This window comes from Neopsephotus bourkii, unplaced genomic scaffold (genome assembly GCF_033783945.1).
Source record: "Neopsephotus bourkii isolate Nb327-2 ecotype Australia unplaced genomic scaffold, CSIRO-AGI_Nbou_v1 NB_678, whole genome shotgun sequence".
Classification (NCBI taxonomy): domain Eukaryota; kingdom Metazoa; phylum Chordata; class Aves; order Psittaciformes; family Psittacidae; genus Neopsephotus; species Neopsephotus bourkii.
Window position 1 is genome coordinate 1,881,193 of NW_026901177.1, and position 18,401 is coordinate 1,899,593.

General features: G+C 42.1%; 1 protein-coding gene across 2 annotated transcripts in view; it reads right to left on the minus strand.

Moving 5' to 3' along the window:
• The window catches only part of USP13 (ubiquitin specific peptidase 13), a 52,358-nt gene extending 35,011 nt beyond the window's left edge, over positions 1 to 17,347 (minus strand). The window contains exons 1-3 of one of the 2 annotated variants that reach the window (XM_061353520.1): positions 16,985 to 17,345; positions 5,562 to 5,687; positions 1,209 to 1,269 (exon numbers count right to left, since the gene is read on the minus strand). In XM_061353520.1, the coding sequence (XP_061209504.1) occupies positions 1,209 to 1,269; positions 5,562 to 5,687; positions 16,985 to 17,137 (340 nt within the window). In that variant the 5' untranslated portion in view covers positions 17,138 to 17,345. Of the gene's footprint in view, positions 1 to 1,208; positions 1,270 to 5,561; positions 5,688 to 16,984 lie in introns of both variants that reach the window. The other variant, XM_061353521.1, reaches the window with a different exon arrangement.
• Positions 17,348 to 18,401: the final 1,054 nt, after the last annotated feature.

Genomic DNA, 18,401 nt, shown 5'->3' on the forward strand with positions numbered 1-18,401 from the left:
GTCTCCTGGGACGCTTGGAACTGCTGCACTAGATTTAGTCAGTGGGAACAAAATGCTCATGTGCAAGGATGGAATTTGAAGACTCCAACATGGTGCAGCAGAGGAAATATGCTACATACACTGTGTGCCAGAGTACCACAGTGACAGGAGCCTCAAAATGCAGGCAGTAGATCAGCAAGTATAAAATTAGACCATGCTTTTGTACTTATTTACACTCACATTGCTAACACTGTACAACCTTTGCTGCACCGCAACCAGCTTTGTTGCTGAACCTATTATTTTATAAGCACCCAGTAAATGGCATTTAGAACAGCATCTGCAAATTAACTCCTTAACTGACTTAACTCCTACAAAAGAATTTTCATTTCTTTATGACTCATCTTTAAATTTATTTTTCTTTTCTCTCTAAGCCCTCCTTTGAAATCTTACTCCAAACATCAACAACAACAATTTAATTGAACACAATCTGCAAAGTCCTCTTAAAGACACATTCCACAGATCAAAGTAATTCCAAAGGGAGGTCATGCTATTGTTTCCCTTTAGCCATAAGAGCCAATAACTGTAAAAAAAAAAAAAAAAAAATTAACCCCTTCAGTACCAGGAAAAAAAATTAAAAAAATATCACTATTTGCTATTAATACAGAGAGAATAAATAATAGATGAATCAGGTGATATAACTGTGGACAAAACAGGAAAACAATTGGTAAAGAGATGCTCATGATATATGTACTGTTGCATTAATTACAGGAGAGACCATTTATCTAACTTTGAAAGGATAATAAACCTTCCTATGACCAGTTGCTTAGCAGAGCAATGCCACACTGAGGCCCTGTTACATCCAAACATTCAATCTAACTAAACATTTTAATAAAAGGGTGCTTTGTCAAAATCACAAAGAGGGGGAATTAGTCAAAAAATACCTATCAAACCCTAAGCTGTTGTGAGAATAACTGAGGGCCTACTTTTTCAAAAGAAAAACCACAACAACCCAATACAATCAAAACCAAACAAAAATCATCCAACCAACCAATCCAATTGTCTTCCCCAACCCCCCTTTCCCCCCCCCCCCCCGAAACCCCCAAAATAGCAACCAACCAAAAAGAAAAGCCACAAGGAGCTCCAAAGCCAGACAATATGGTGGACAAAACTCAAGTTCACATGCAGACAGGGTCAGAAAAGGACTGTGTGAAAACAGTCGTTAACAATACCTAAAAATAGCTTAGCATTCCTCCTTTTTGGTAAAGCTCCACCAGATGCCCCTGGTACCTTCTGGAAAGAGAGAAAGAAACAGTTTGAAAAAAATCTGTCAATTGAGACAAGAGTAAACCAGCAATAATCTCATACCATCACCACTTCTAACACACATCCATCTGTTCATCGTCCTACTATTAAACTGCAGTCCTTGCTGAGCAAGAATGTAAATCCTCTTCATTCACCTCTGACAAGAAGACTCAACTCATCATTGCTTACTACCCTCACAGAGTGAGAAAGCCACCATCTGAATCTTTCATACTTCGCTCTGTTCATAATTAAACAGAGCATGACTCATGGTCATCATGGGTGACTGCTGCTCTGTCCACAAACAGAAGCATCTACCATCACTCAGACCTATCACCCCATGATCCCTTATAGTATTTCTTTATGCTAAAGCTGAATTAGAGAGGGGAAGAAAAGGCTATTATGCACATAAAAGATTCAATCCTTCATAACTAATTCCAGTATGAACACTTTGCTGTGCTCTATTAGTTTAGCTAATTTTCTTCTATCCAGAAAAAAATGCCCTTTCCAATAGGATCTATGCCTGCTTCGATTAAGATCAATCCAAGCTACCACCATGCTTTCTTAATATTAGAAAGTATGGAGGAAAACCTGACAACACCCAAGCAATTGTTTTAGGAATTATTTTTAATTTTATTTTTATTTTATAATTTAAGTAAGTTCCACAGCTGAGAATAGTAACTTCCAAGTGACATTCCATTTCAAAAACTACTTCCCCAGTTCAAAATACCGCATAATAGGGAAAACACTAGAAGCCAAGGAAATGTGAAAGTCAATGCACTTGCTTCTTAAGCTGCTTATTAACAGCCATCATTAAATCAAATCAAGATAAATAAGCCTCTGTGGCTATAATGCCAACATGATGTATTATGTAGTATATAATGTCAATATAAACGGTGAGGTTGTTGAGTAACTTTTTTTCTTTTTTGATAGTAATATTGGGATACAACAGGTGGAGAGAAACCAGCCAAGAACTTGTCAGCCTAGGGAAAGTTCATGTGTACCTCTGCTCCTTCGTAAGTGAAAGGGTCACATATTTTGGGTGGTACCCTTCACCATGTAAATAAAGCTTTGGCCAAAGCTACTGCTTAAATCATCAGTGAAGTCTTATACATCATAGGAAAGTTTTCCATTCTTAGAAAGAGCAGATGTCAACTAACACTCATTGGCTGCACTTAAGAATGGAACCTATTATGCATATATACAACTCCTAGCAAAGTGGAGTTGGGGTCACAACTCCAACATTTAGGAAAAAAAAAAAAAAAGTCCTCAAAGAAGTGAAAATAATAAGCAGAACTTCCCCCCCCCCTTAATACTACTGGAATTTAAGCAGTGGAAAGGAAGTTGCCAATAATCCAAATCTATTTTTAAAAAGCAGCAGCAAGATACAACATATTAAACTTCAATAAGAGAAGTTCAGGTTAGATATAAGGAAGAAGTTCTTTACTGTGAAGTTGGTGAGGCACTGGAACAGGCTGCCCAAAGAAGTGGTCAATGCTCCATCCCTGGCAGCGTTCCAGGGAAGGCTGGACAGAGCCTTGGGCAATGTGGTCTAATGTGAGGCGTCCCTGTCGCTTGGAACTAGATGTTCTTAAAGTCCTTTCCAACCCAAACCATTCTAAGATTCCATAATAATCCAATTACAAATATACTATGAATGTATATTTGAGTATAAATAAATCACTTATGAATAAATATAAATAAAGTACGAATAAATAAATAAATAAATCCAAAGATTATAGCTTCAGAACTAAAAAAATGTTACCAATAGTAGGAAGCTCCAACTGAATTCTTATGCCCCCAAGTGGGATATTGTGAGTCATTAAGACTAGAGATTTCAAAGAGGAATAATTTTCATGGAGTGTTTATCTGCCAGCCTGACATTAAATATTTCAGCCTGATTTTCCAAACTGCTGAAAACATTTGAACTGGAATTGCAGATGCTCAACAGTCCTGAAAAAAAAAGAGAAACTGACAGGGTTTTTTACATTGTTTCTCCACCTGTCAGGAGACACTGAAAACATTCCCTATTCACAAAACTATTTTGGCTTCTAACAGATGTGACACACACAGCAAATAGGAGTCCACACACAATCCACCAGCAGTGGGATTGAATTCTGTTAGTGATGTTCCTCATACAAGGGGTCAGTGTAGCCTATTCTCTTTAACTGCACCATTGCCACATTTTTTTACAGCACAATCACTGAATAATATAATAACCCATTACTGTAGGAAATTTCATGCTTCTCTACTTGGTGTTTTCAATAGGGCTGAGGTATTACTATAGCATCAAGCTAAAGGTCTGCCTGTGGCTGAATACTACCCAGGCAGTTGTATACACATCATATACTACAGCAAAGTGGCTGATTTAAAAATTCCGAAGAGTGAAACTCTGTGAAAAGAAATATATATATATATATATATATATATATATATATATATATATATAAACTCTATTTTTTAATTATCTAAGAAATTTACCAGAGCATGCTTTGTAACTTGCACTTGTGCACATTTCTGACGATTCAGCAGATGCTTCTGGTCCTGATCTGCTATTGGCAGATATTGCAGATCCACTTAAGCCAATAGGCTGAAGATCTGACCATTATTTTCTAACTGATTTGTGACAAGATACATGACTCAATACTTATTCCAAACACCTCTGGAAGCAAGCAGGAATTTCTGCAGCAACGCAGTGCATTCTGCAAGCAGGACGCCAAGGGAAGCACAAGCAAGAATAGCAGACTCAGTAAAAGAGTCCTAAGATAGCACATTCAATGTTTTGGCTTTACACAGCTAATCTATTAGAAATCTTATCTATGAGCTATGCCAGATGACACAATCTTCACCTGTACTATAGAGTCAAACGCTCTTTCCTACCACATGCCCCAGTGCACCAGTGTGTCACCAGCTTCAAACACAGATACCAGGCCCCTCTGCTACATTATGATTCACAGGGAAAAAAACAGGAACCACTGAACTAGATCAGCTGAAAAGCATCAAACAGCAGTCGATATATTTGTTCCCTTTTGGAGTTCAGCAGCTTAATCTTTATCCAGAAAAGGAATTTCTGAGGCCTTATTTTAATCCCAGTTTAGCTTACTATTGAAAAAATCCCAGGTCATATGCTGGGAAAAAAGTCACATACAAGGAAAGGTGACAGGATTTCTGCCCACCTGTCTCTAGTCCTAGATATCATCTTTCAGGAGTGTTAAATTCACTTGTAAGAACTGTTGCTAAAACTAGATGAGGCCCTCCAAAAACTCAGTTAAGAGTGTGAAGGAAAATATTGCTATCAATCTTGCAAGGAAAAACAATTTTAAAGTGTAACAAACACCATTAAGAACCCCAAACTGGAGCCATGCAATCCACCTCACTGTAATTCAGATAAAATATGAATAGCCATCTACTGGAAATAAAATAAGTGGTCAGGGCACTCTACATATCTCAGGGCCTTCATCACCCATGGGAAACATTGCTATAGAATGAAAAACATGAAGTATTCTATCCCATTCCAAGCAGCTATTTTAGGCCCTCTATCTTGCCAAAGGGGACAGAGCTTATGGGAGGGTGAGCTGTAAGCACACCCAGTGCCATCCATACAGCTCCGATCAGAAGTCATTAACAGCCCTTTAGAGATACCAGACCAGCCACACACAAACAGAGGCTATGAAGAACAGGTTACAAATTACTGTAGATATGCAGTGATATTATGGAAGAACACTGAACGTGAAGTTTGTATGTACACATCCATATGTGTGTGGGTGTTAAGACTCAATGAGGGCAGCGTATGGTTGCAGATTCTAGCATTCATTTAAGCTAAGATTTAGATCCCAGGTCAGGATTAAGGCTTGTGGTTTAATTATACAGAAATCTTCGGATGAAAAGTCCCACTACCTTGAGATAATACCTCATATTAAAACAAAAAGAAAAGAAAAAACCAAATAGTTCTACCAAAGCTTCAGAAAAGTATTTGGTTAACTACAGTATGCACATAATATGCAGAAAATATGCATTGGATAAGCAGAAGCATGTAGTGAAAAAGATCAGTGGAAGCCAGGCAACAGGCTGCCTTGAAGTTCTGATTCTTTAGGGTCTTTGATTCACTGCAGAACTGAAGTTATGGGATTGACAGGGATCTAAGCACCTGAATTTGACATCCAAGCCTCAAATCTTACCATGTTCATCTCTGTCATTCAAGATTTGGTCTATGTCTGCAATGCGTTACCTAAATGAGACCCAAGAAATACTGGGGTAGTTAGTTGGGAAGCCACAGGTCTCACCTCTATCACACGTCGTTTCAGATGCAAATATACACGCTGTCCTGTTTTCCGGTAATGCCTCTCAATGTGTTCCCTTCCAAATCCCAGAAATGTGTTCATGCACACATAGAGACCTCCTTCTGAATCCTAAAACAAATGACAAAAATAGTTACAGCACAGAAGGAACAGAGTAGGACAGAAAGGACCTAGCAAGCAGGAATAAATAAATAAATAAATTTTAAAAAATGGCAGACTCTTTCTGTTATCAGGCAAGCACTTAAAATACAGCTTTCATAGCACATTACGGTGTTTACATTAGTCATCTTCTAAAAATTCCACACCCTATCATAGCCTATAGAAAGTCACTGGAATGGGTCACTTCAAAACTACAGATTAGCAAGTGTCCGAATTGGAGGTCTACAAGTTAGTCTTGAAAAATTCCATTTAAGTGCCTGATCCACAGAGATTTTAGGTACAGAAATTTGTAAAGCACAGAAATAATCAAGCACAGCCATTTGAAACAAAACTTTTTTGGGACATTTGATTGCAAGAACAACATTCCAAACCAGAAGCATGGCAGAGTTCATAGTCCAGGGATTCAGCCACAACTTGATCAGAGTCTTGCTGTTGATCAGAGTCTTGTCTGAGAAAAACAGATCTCAAGTGATCTTACAGCTCAAAACTGGCTAACATGAAAATCCCCAAGTGTTTTGCGAAAATTCTTCAGTGCCTATCAGGAATTCTCTCTATTCATGCAATTAGAGTGCTTGGAGACAAGGGTACTGAAAGGAAATACAAAAATATATATTCCTCGTACTGATCAAAAATGCTGACATAACCTGGCAGGAGTCTTGTCACTTTCTGCTCTCCTAAAGCTGGGTGTTGATGCCGACTGTTACTGGGGTCTTGGTCCATTTTAACACTACTCCTAGATCTCTCTTATATATTCAGACTCTCAGAAGGACTTTCAGTCATCTGGCTCATTGGTGTTGGATCCATTTTTTAAGGCCTCTCTAACATGTATTGTGTTGAGTGGATGGTGCATAACAAAGATTGAGCCTTTCAGAAGCACTGTGACCTTCCTTCTATTGTGAACACGTTTGTGCTATTGGAGCATGAACACAAGTACAGAAAAGTTCACACTATATTCCTCAAAGAACATGAACTAAACCATAGACAACTTGAAAATAAATTAAGTAAATAAATAGATAAATATAAATCCTTACATCCAGAAAATAAAAAAAAGTCACCTTAGGCACATACATGCACATAATTATGTATTGAGAATTGTTAAAAAAACAATTGCTTTGACAGGATACCACCTGATAGTGCCACATCTGAAATATATTCAGTGCAGTAAACCATGGAATTCTCTCCTGCCCAGCCTACCTCTCTTCAGTGCTCTGCCAGGCAAGCACATGTACTGTACCTCCAAGCCCTAGCAGGCCCCTCTCTCAGACCAAACACAAACCTGTCCATCATACTGCACCAGCCACCCACTGTACCAGTTAGGCTCTTTCCAGTTCAGTGCACTCAAACAAGCAGCAGAGGGCAAGTCTGACAGAAATCGTAGCTGATCTCCGATATTCACCTACCTGCATCAGGTTAATACACGTTATTCTCTTCCAGAAAAAGAAGCTGAAGGGCTAATAAGTGTTGAACAGTTGTTGCTCATTTAAAACCTGGCACAGATCACGTAGAGCCTGATAAGTCTCCCTCCTCTCACTACGAAAACCAGGCTTGAATGTGCCACTCTATAAACAGTTATTTTTTTCCCAGTCTCTTTCAAAGACTGGCACTGAATATTTCTAACGTCTTGAAGGAACGCAAAGTTCCAGCTTACCTACAAACGTCACCCATACCTCTATGCTACACCTTCAAGCATGTTTATTTGAATCAATACAACTCCAGAATTGAAGAACTGCCTCAGACACCAACTCATATTGGTATTTCCACAGTGCACAACACAGCCATGGAGCTGAGAAACACACCAGGAAGAGAGACCAGAGAAGGATGATTTACCCCAAGACTTCAGAAAATGTCTCTTCCGCTTTCTTCATGTGGAGCAACACTTACAAGCTTCAGCAACTTAGGTTTAGAAAAAGATAAACATATAATGATCTATACAGCTGTTGCTTTAACTAACTAAAGGACAGAAAAATTGCTCTGAGCATTCCAATCAATCTGAAGCATAAGGGTTTAGACTATCTGCCATTCACACTTAACATATACCAGGAAGTCATTCTTTCAGCATCTAGACACCACAATGATTATCTCTGTAGAGTAAATAATAAACTATTTAGTCAACTAATTTCTGATCCACATAACATCTACCTGAGATTCCATTAAAAATAAAATAACCATACAGCTCCTTTAAATCTGAAGCGTTCACAGCTTTGAGAACACGGCTGACAGTTAAGACTGTGCTCAAAAATAATAAAGTAGTTAAAATTCAAAATCTGCTACTCAAAATAGTCTTAAAATACAGTTGCATTTAAAACTGTAATTATATTAATTAATTTTAATTTACACTACTCTTTCACAGATTTATCTATTTAAGGCCCATTATAACTATGCTGTCTATTCTTACATCCTGTATTCTAAATCCTTTTGCATTATCTTCTCTGAGAAAGTCATGGATGTGTCCTCTACAAAGAGTCCTATAGGCACCCAGCCTAAATAAAAATATATAGTGTTGTCACTCTAGGGTATCGGGAACTTTGTTTACAAATTTGTTTTCTTGGAGACCATTTTCTCTTTTTCTGGAGGGAATCCAAGAGACCACTGAACCGCTCTGATAAGCTGCCTATGACAACAATCTGACACTTCCAGTCTATGAGCTAAATGTAGAATCTGAGCAAGTTGGTTGTGGTTACTAACAAAACAGTAATTTCTCCTGGAGAACACAGGCATGCTATTCTCTCACACAGTGTGGAAAGGATTGGACAGACTGTTCAAAAGCCTAAAAGGTCAAAGCAAAACAGGCATGTGTGAAAAAGCCACCTTTACAGAAGGCTGTATAAAGGATTAGGCCCCTACTTGGTGCTTTAAGAACACCTGACTGTCATCTAAGACAAGCTTCGTGCTGGAGAACTTAACCCTACTGAGCACACAACCAGTTCCGGAAGAAATACTATTTTACATACCCTGTGGCATATAAATCTTTGCAACCAACAGTCATTTTACGTATGTGTGGAAGTTTACCCTGGAGAAAGGAAACGTATCTAAAGTACTGAAGACAGTATCTTACACCAGAAGAATATAGCTTGCCTCAAGAATCAAAGCTAAGATGGTCACAGCAGAATCACAGAATGGTTTGGGTTGTAAGGGACCTTAAGGATCATGTAGTTCTAACCCCCCTGCCATGGGCAAAGACACCTTCCGCTAGATCAGGCTGCTCAAAGCCCCACTGGACCTGGCCTTGAACATTGCCAGGGATGGGGCAGTCACAGCTTCTATGGGCAACCTGTGTCAGGGCCTCACCTCCCTCACAGTGAAGAATTTCTCCCTAATACCTAACCTAGATCTTCCCTCTTCTTGAAGAACCCCTTTAGGTACTGGAAGGCTGCTCTAAGGTCTCCCAAGAGCCTTCTCTTCCCCAGGCTGAACAACCCTAGCTCTCTCAGGCTCTTCACAGGAGATGTGCTCCAGCCCTTTGATCATCTTTGTGACCTCCTCTGGCCTCTCTCCAACGGGTCCATGTCCTTCTTGTATAGGGGGCTCCAAACCTGAATGCTGTACTCCAGGTGGGGGTCTCACCAGAGCAGAGAGGGAGAATCACCTCCCTTCACCTGCTGATCACGCTTCTTGTAATGCAGCCCAGCACACGACTGGCTACAAGCTCATACTGCCAGGTCATGTGGAGCTTGTCATCAACCAAAACCCCAGAGTCCTGCAGCTCAGGGCTGTTCTCAAGCCATTCTCCACTCAGCCTGTATTTGTGCCTGGGACAGCCCTGACGCACATGCAGGACCTTGCATTTGCTGACCTTCAGAAGGTTTGCACAGGCCTCCACTTCTCCCAACTTGTCAAGGTCCCTCTGGATGGCATCCTTTCTCTCCAGCATGTTGACCACATCACACAGCTTGGTGCCATCAGCAAGCTTTCTGAGGGTACACTCAATCCTGCTGTCCATGTCATCAACAAAGATGTGGAACAGCGCCTGTCCCAACACGGACCCCTGAGGGATAACACTCATCACTGGTCTCTGCCCAGACATCAAGACATGACTGCAGCTCTTCAAGCGTGGCCATCGAGCGAGTTCTTTATTCACTAAGTGGTCCATTCATCAAATCCACAACTCTCCAGCTTAGAGCATGTCATGCAAGGATAGTGTCAAATGCTTTGTACAAGTCGAGGCAGATGATGTCAGTTGCTCGCCCCTTATCCACAAACACTGTAACCCTGTCATACCAGGTGGCCAAATTTGTCAGGCACAATTTGCCCCTAGTGAAGCCACGATATACCAGGTGCTTTACAGATACAAAGGGAGGCACAGTCTACACCAGGGAGATAAGTTATGCTTTGTTTTTTAAAAAAGGTCTTCTTACTTATTTAGATGGTAATTCATGTTTTGCAAAGAAGGAAGGAAAAGAGCTAAAATGCAACAGACTTACCCCCTCTCAGGCCTGAAAAACAGACCAAGAAAGCTGGTGGACAAGAGGTCTGGCCAATACAAACTCCACAGGGAAAGAGAGAGAGAATACCACCTCACTTTACACATGCTTATGACACCACAGACTAACAGCTTTCCAACACTACTAACCTGATCAGGATTTGAACTAATGGCCCGTATCTCATTACCAAACCCCAAATCATTTAAACTCCTCAGGGAAATCTAGGGTTTAGCACTTTTAGACAATAATGAGTTTATAAAACCACAGATGCTATGGTGATCTACTAACACAGCAAAGAGTTAGATACTCAGGCAGATCTACTACACAGCTATTTTCTTTAGGTCCACTAGAACAATGACGAATATTGCTAATACAGGTATGGGAAAAGAGGGGAAAATGGCTCCTCAAGTCTTTACAAGTCTTCATACCTAAATATAAAGCGAAGTTTGGTTATCCTATCACATATAAAGTAAAAAAGTGCCAGTTATGACAAAGGGTCACTGGCTCTTCTGTGTATTTGGTCATGGTTTCCATGAGAGCATTTGACTACAAAACCCACGACCATACAGAACTGTTACAGGCTCTATTCAGACTGTTTATTCATCAGGAATCACCATAACTAATTTGGCTGTGGTCCCAAGACCTTTGCTCCATAACTGCAATCCAATCTTGAATATATTTAGAAAATTTACAGGACCATCCCTAACATACATATATCGCATTGAATTTCACAATAGTGTAACTAAATTAAAGAAGAAAAGGAAAAATAAGAGGGTAAAATTTGGCATCTGGTAAAGAGGAGGAGAGGGAGAAGCAACAGAAAAGGAATGGAATGACACAGACATACATAAGCATTAATGTGAAAATATATACAAGCAGTGAAGAGGAGGCATGTACTACTGGAACTGGTAAAAGACAAAAGAGACGGGAGGAAAAAGAAGAGCTGGACTGGGCAGAGAAAGAAAGGACAATGATCTGAAATAAAGTACAGGATTTCTAGTAACTGGACTGTTAGGTCCAAGTGCTAAAGAAATCCTTCCCACACCCTCCCATCAAAACAAACAAACAAACAAAAAAGAAACAAATATATAAGTTACTATTTACTGTTTTGTCACACTTTGCAATAACAACATGCCAAACACTGAACAAATGACGCATAACCAAAACAAAAAATGTGTCCAGTCTCTGGGGTCCTGATATCATGTGGACAACCAGATTAAGTTATAACAGCAAATATATTACCATTCTGAAAAGTTTACAATTCATCATGTTCTGGGCTAAACGCCAAGTGCTAAGGATGGCACTGGGTATTCCCTACGAGCAGATTATTCTGCAATTGCTTGACAAAGATATCTCCATTGGAGCTTCTAGATGGGCACACAGACAAGGCCAATCAAGTGCAGCACTTGTATTTCCTGGCAAGAAAAAGAAAAGCTGTTCAGGCAGCCAGTCACTAAAATGAAACCAAACCACCATTCCAAAAGGTGGATTGACTGCTCACTCACATGCATAAATCACAGGCAGACTCTAGAACAGGGCATACATAATTCCAAAGCAGTATTCACAGGTCACATTCACAGGCAGGATCAAGGCTTCATGGTAGGTGACCAGATAAAATGGTAAAACTACCATCTGCAACCAGGAACACAGAAATTCCACCCATCAATCAACACTGTTTGAGGTCATATTACCCAGGTGTAGATTGCATGAGCCAGTGACAGAGATCCCATCAAGGTTTACTTCCCAGCTCTAGCAGTGCTGCCCATACTGCTTCCATGGCAGCTTAGAGAAAGCCTGATGATTGTTGGTTTGTGCAGAGCCCTAGCCATACCATTCTGTTGGTCACAAAGACACTGCTTCCAGAACAGAAAACATGGGGAAGAGTTGAGCAGAAACCTAATGGCTCCACAGTGATTCAGCAGAGGTGCAGGGTTGTCCATTCATCTGCATTTCTGTGTTTATCCTCTATCACTCCAGGTAACTTACAATCAAAGTCTCTCTGCTACCCATAATATTCCAGCCCATCACTGCTCTGGATAACAGGATAACTAACGTTTGGTCAGTCATGGCTATAGAAGGAAAGGCTAGTAAGACCCAAATTTAGATCAAACACACAGAAATGTACAACACAGACACACGTTTTTTTCTCCAAATCCACATAGTTACGTCTCACATTTGTGAGACACTGCAGGCACAGCCCTTACTGATTTTACCATTCTCCAGCTTTGGAAGACCATTTCATTAACCTTGGTGTCCTGGTACGCACCCAGCCAGCAAAACACTCACCCATGGGACAGCTTTGGTACTGCCCTGTGATGCAACCATACAGCACTGCTCTGATTTTTCAGGTGATCACCCACCACCAGGCAATTCACTCCCTCTATAACTTGGATACAATTCTGCATCTAGGCTAAAATCCTTTGTCTGGAATATTCGATTTGTCTTGGTGTATTCAGTCACCTTACGTGTTTCCTCATTGCTGCTCCTGTCCCATCAATAGAAACAAGATACCAGGCTACCCGTCCCAGAGAGTAGCTCCAGTGACTAATTTTCTTCAATGAATATTGACCAAAGGAAAAGCCAGATGAGAGGTGCTCATGACCTGTGCTGTGGTTGTAGAACAATGCCCTTCATGGAGAAGCTTTCAGAGCATATCCATTTAAACATACACAGCCTGAATGCAAACCTTGCTTATGCTCCAGTTTGTATCGCTTTTGTAGCAGCTGCCTCTCCCTCAGATGTGTCTGTTCCAAAATGATTGGAGGCCTTTGAGACAAGGATCCCATTAAAAGACAGAATTTCCAGCTGAGTACTATACTTCTATAGAAATAATACTAAGACAAAAGATTATATACCACAATCTTTTTGCCTCCTGCATTGTACTGAACACAAAGTCTGGATCATCTGCCAAAAGAGGAAGAGAGGTCACAGTGGAGACAGGAAATAGGAGACAGGAAACCCCCATGAGAGGGGCACAGACACAAAAAAAAGTCACCAGGAGGGACAGCCATGTGTCAGATCTGAAAAATGAGAGGTACAGGACTTCATCAGCTAAGTTGGAAACAGGGAAGTGGTACTAGGCTACAATAGCTGGTTGCTGGGTCAGTCACTCAATTCCTGTATAAATTATCAATGGTTATCTGGAGTAGGAGTCCTCATTAGATAAAGTTTTTCTGGAAGCCACAAAAAACAAACAAAAAAAAACCAACCCACAACCAACCACCAACCAACACAGAAAAGTCATTAAAAATTAACTCTTAAAAAAAGCATCTTTTCTAATCTTACGAGAGAAGCAAACTAAAAAGTGTCTCTAAGGCTCTTAAGCACACCGAAATTTGCTTCCTGTTTCTGACAGCTTTCCTAGAAACCAACCCCAGTATGTTGTTGGAAATAGGCCAAATCTAAGGACATGAATTTCTCATCTCTCTAGTGGTCTTTCTAACAATACTACCTTACTAACAAGACCATCATGCTACAGTTAATCCACATGGAAAAAAAAATACAATGAATATCCTCTTGTACCTCTCCTACCTCACTTTTGATCTGAACTAACAACTTTCTTTGTAGCACAAAAGTACCACTGTTCTCAGACCTTCACCCCAGGAAGTAAGATTTCCAACTCATGGAAAAGAAACCTCAACCAATTTGAGAACAAACACTGAAGCTGCCCATATCCACTGGAACATCAATCTCAGTGATACTACACTGCTCAAATATGGACAAGGGACACAATGATAGAATGACAAAGCCAGGTCTTCCAGGCTCTTTAAGCTTTGCACAACTGAAAGTTAAAGGTGGAGGCTCACACCCAGTACCTCATTTTCTTTGGCACCCCCTGACATAATTAGCTCTGGTTTTGACCATCCCACCCTTCTTGGTCTTTTTCAAAACTGCTGCAGAATCTTTTATTTATAAATATAATACTACTTTGTACCTTAATGATCACATGTCTGATGGTTAGGGTATTTTAAAGATCACAAGACTTCCTTACAGGAAAAGTAATAATACACAATCAGTGTAAAAAATCTTGAGTATAGAGCTGCCGTGTGACTGGATACAACACTTTAAAGATATAGACACTCAGAAAATTTACTTCTCTGTCAGGAAATTCGCTTTGGAGGAGAAAAAAAAACCACAACAAACCAAAACAAACAAACAAACAAAAAACAAAAAAAACCCAAAAAAGGTAAAGCTTGAGAGACAATTTTACAGCATTAATTAAACTACTAAAGATCTGGTACTGAAGAAAAGTGACAGAATAAAACATCTTGCATTGAGTTGACTCCAGATACATGCTGAAGTTAAACTGCAACAGGGAGCATATTTAAAATGGCAAAATGAGATGATGTGAAGAACACAGAGAAAGAAGCTTACAAGAGAAAACACCTCTGATATCAAAAAAGTAATTTGGAATTTTACCATGGATCATAAAGTCAAGAGTGCATTTTTTAAACACTGATCATTTGCTTTAGTATTTAACAAAACAAGCAAAGTGTGTATCTTCTTCCAAAAGGAGGCAGACACCTCAATAGGAAGAGGCTTGCTTGGGTTATACATAGCTGAGCCAAGAAAACAAATTGCAAAACTAGCTGAATACAAAGCACAAACAACTCCCATTAGCCAGGGCAACAACCTGTCTGTATCCCTTCATCTTCCTTCTGAACAAAAGACTGAAAAAACACAGTTCTGTGATTTTCAATTTGAAAATAACATTGTTTAACCCAAGGATGCACAAACTTGCTCTTTAGAATTGTCATCCTATAAACAATGTTCGGCATGCATTAGATTATACAGGAAGAAAAAATAAAATCTGAGGTTATGTCTTTGTTCAGCTAAGGTGCAGAGTGGCATGGGCTTGAAAAGCCATGGAAAACAATAGAAACTGAGAGCAGTTCCATTTTTACTGGTACTGCACAGGTTCCGCTAAGCCTTTTGCCCAGTGAATGCCTATAATGCAATTTTATCAAAAAGCTTCAACAACAGAGAACAACATTGTCCAAAATCTGAAATCTCTTTCCAATAAAATCAAAAGGCTGAAACATTTTGGGGAGAAATAAAAAAATAAAATCACACATGGCAATTCCAATTCCTTTTGTTAGTTTTATACAGAGCATCTTTTAAGTTTTTCTCAAATGTTATGTTCTGTTCAAACACATTGTTTTGTTACACACAGCTTTTGTTGTGTTTACTTCAGGCTTGTTGGGGGATGTGATTACTTTTTCAATCCGCAGCAGTATTTAATATCCGTTCCTACTTGTTAATAGCAACTTTTATAAACCACAATTCTGAATACGAATGAAAGTGTTGCTAAAAAAAATCAACCATGTGCTCATCCAAGCAGAAATTTAAAGGAAAATTGCTGTACATTGATTTCCTTCCCCCCCCAAAAAAACAATAAACGCACAACTTTTTTAAATATATAATACAATTAGCACCTCTGCAGCAGTCTGCTTTGGCAGTTTTAATCTGACTGCCTCCCAGAACAGTCAGGGCTGATGGGTGACACTTGAGATCTGAAGAGTGCGGGTAAAAATAACCTCTGTTCAACAAGACATGATGAACACCAGACAGCTGAGTCACCTTTAAACCAATTTTGATTTTCTGAATTGGATAGTATTATTAAAAATAGGGGGTTAAAGAATTAAAAAATGTCTGAAATGTATCTTTCGTTGAATATTTTGTAAACTCTGAGCTTCCTTTTGCTTGCTGCCATTGACTTAACATCAATACAGAGTGCTCAACCACCTCTGAGAAACCTCAACTTCATGTACAGAAGAAACTTATTAAAATTTCAGCTCCATTTAAAAAGTGTAATTTCTAAGCACCTGTTTCTTACAAAGCATTTATCATTCCTATTAATGACGGCTTCCAACATTATCAGCAAAACTAAGAATTAGTCAGGCCCAAAACTGCTGCTGAACACGTACAGTCTGTGGAGCCTGTGGGTGTTTTGCAAGGCAGCTGTAACACCATGGAAAGTTTCCTGTACATCAAGCATTCATTTGACAGCAAACTAACCAAGCTAGTGGGGAAACAGTACAAGTTCATTGAAGCCCAGTGACAAAACTGAAACCTTAGGAGAGAGTGTTTCAGAACTACTTTCACACTCATATTCAGGAACAGCCTTTTACTTTGGAAGCTTTCTCCCAAGACTGCTAAAGAACAACGAGCACCGACACAGCAGAAAATCAAAACGATTGGCATCTAATAGCGGAAACATGCCAGCGACGCGGCCAGCTACTCCCCATTTTTACTACCCGTGTGAAAGCAAACACAAATCTCCCTACGGGTGCGGGAGAACCCGGACCACTAAAGACCACTTCCCAGCCAGCAGGAAAGTTTCCCCAAATCTGCTAAAACCCCATGTTTAAGCAACCCCTTCGGGCCGCCTTAAGGAGAAAGGGAAATACACGAACAAGCACGGCAACAGCGTACGAGCCGGCAGCGATGTGCCGAGAGGCGGCCCGGTGCAGCAGCCCGCGGGCACGGGACGGGGCAGGGCTGGGCCTCTACCCGCCGCGATCCCCACGCGTGGCGGGGAAAGCCCGCTAGCCTGGCGGGGGGTGGGAGGAAATCGAAGGGAAGGCTGGCTGCGGAGTAAGCCACGGCAGGTGGAGGCGGGCGAGCTGGTAACGGAAGGAACAGGCGAGATTATGAAGCCTGCGGAAAAAGCAGCGACCCCAGGAGAAACAGACGGGCTGCTCCCCGACGGGGGTGCGATGGAGAACGGGCCGCGGAAGGGGCGCGTTTCCCGTAGAGCGCCGGCTGAGGGCAGGTCGGGCGCCGGCGGGGGAGAGAAGGCAGCCAGGACGGCTTCGCTGCACTCACAGGCGAGTCGTAGGAGAAGGCACACTCCGTCTTGTAGACCCGGTCCCCTGACTTGGGCACTCGGATCGTGGGCATGTAGGGGACAAGCAGCTCGCCCAGGTCCCCGGCAGCCATCTGCGCATCACCGCCGCTGAAGAGCGCGGCCCGCTGCATGCTCCTTCAGTCCCGCCGGCCGGCGGACGACGAGCAGGCAGTGCGAGGGCAATAGAGACGGATAGTAGCCGGGCCCGGGGCAGGGCGCGGCGAGAGCGCCGTGCCCGCAGGAGGAAAGGGGGAGGGAAGATGCTATTTTTAATCCAATGGCGGCGGCAGCAGCACCAGCTGCAGCGGCTGTACTCGGGGGTCCCGGCGCGGGCGGGCGGGAGGGGCAGGGCGCCAGGGGCGGAGCGGGCCCCCGCGACCTCCGCGCGTCCCTCGGCGGCGGGCCCCGGGAGGTGCCGCCCGCGGGGGCGGTGCGGGACGCTCCCCTGAGGCGATTCCCGCCCCCGCGCGCGTGCCTCGGACCACCGTTAGGTGGCAGCCGGCTGCGCGCGGCCGTGCTGCGCCCCCGCCGAGGCCCCGCGGCGGCTCCCGGAGGGGTCGGCTCCATCCCTGTCAGTGCTCAAGGCCAGGTTGTACGGGGCTTGGAGCAGCCCGGTGTGGTGGAAGGTGTCTCTGCCCATAGCGGGGGGGGTGGAACTAGATGGTCTTTAAGGTCCCTTCCAACCCAAACCATTCTGTGGTTCTATGAGACAACTGAGGCTTGGTCTCCAGGTCTCCCTGGGTAGCTCAGAGCATGTTTGCCTTTGAGCAGTAATGCTCTGCTACAGGAGGCTTCATTTATTTTTCAGCAAGCAAATATTAAGTGTATATTAATTCTCAGCTGCAAGGATCTACTAACTTTACATGCCTAAAGTAAGCTTTCAGACCCGCCCTGCAGTTAACGGCAAAGGTGCCCTGACCACTGGGTATACTGGAAGAGTGTGGCGGCCCCGCCCTGGACGGCGCTGGTGGTGGTGCCTGCGGGGGACCCTGAAACAGTGGTGTGTAACCTGCCAGAGCGAGCGGAACGGGCTGGCACAGAGGAGCGGGCTGCTGGCATGCAGGGCAGGAAGACCCAGCCCGAGGTCTCCTAGGAAGCCTGCTGCAGCACCAGCAACTAAACCTATGTCCTGAGAGATGGGACCTTTAGCTTAAAATTACCTCCCCCCCCCCCCCGCATTTGCTGTGTTTCTCTTTGCTTTTCATTTTGAAATAATATAGCTGGGGGAAGGAGAAATAGAGTGAAGTAACCTTCTGGGAAAAAGTGAGTTTTCTTCCCCCCTGCCTCTAGATACCGCATAACTACTACAGATGCCTGACAGCAGCAGGATTAAAGAAATGACCCATCACTTCAATTTAAGATCTGTAATGCCTTCCACCTACAGTCCACATTATA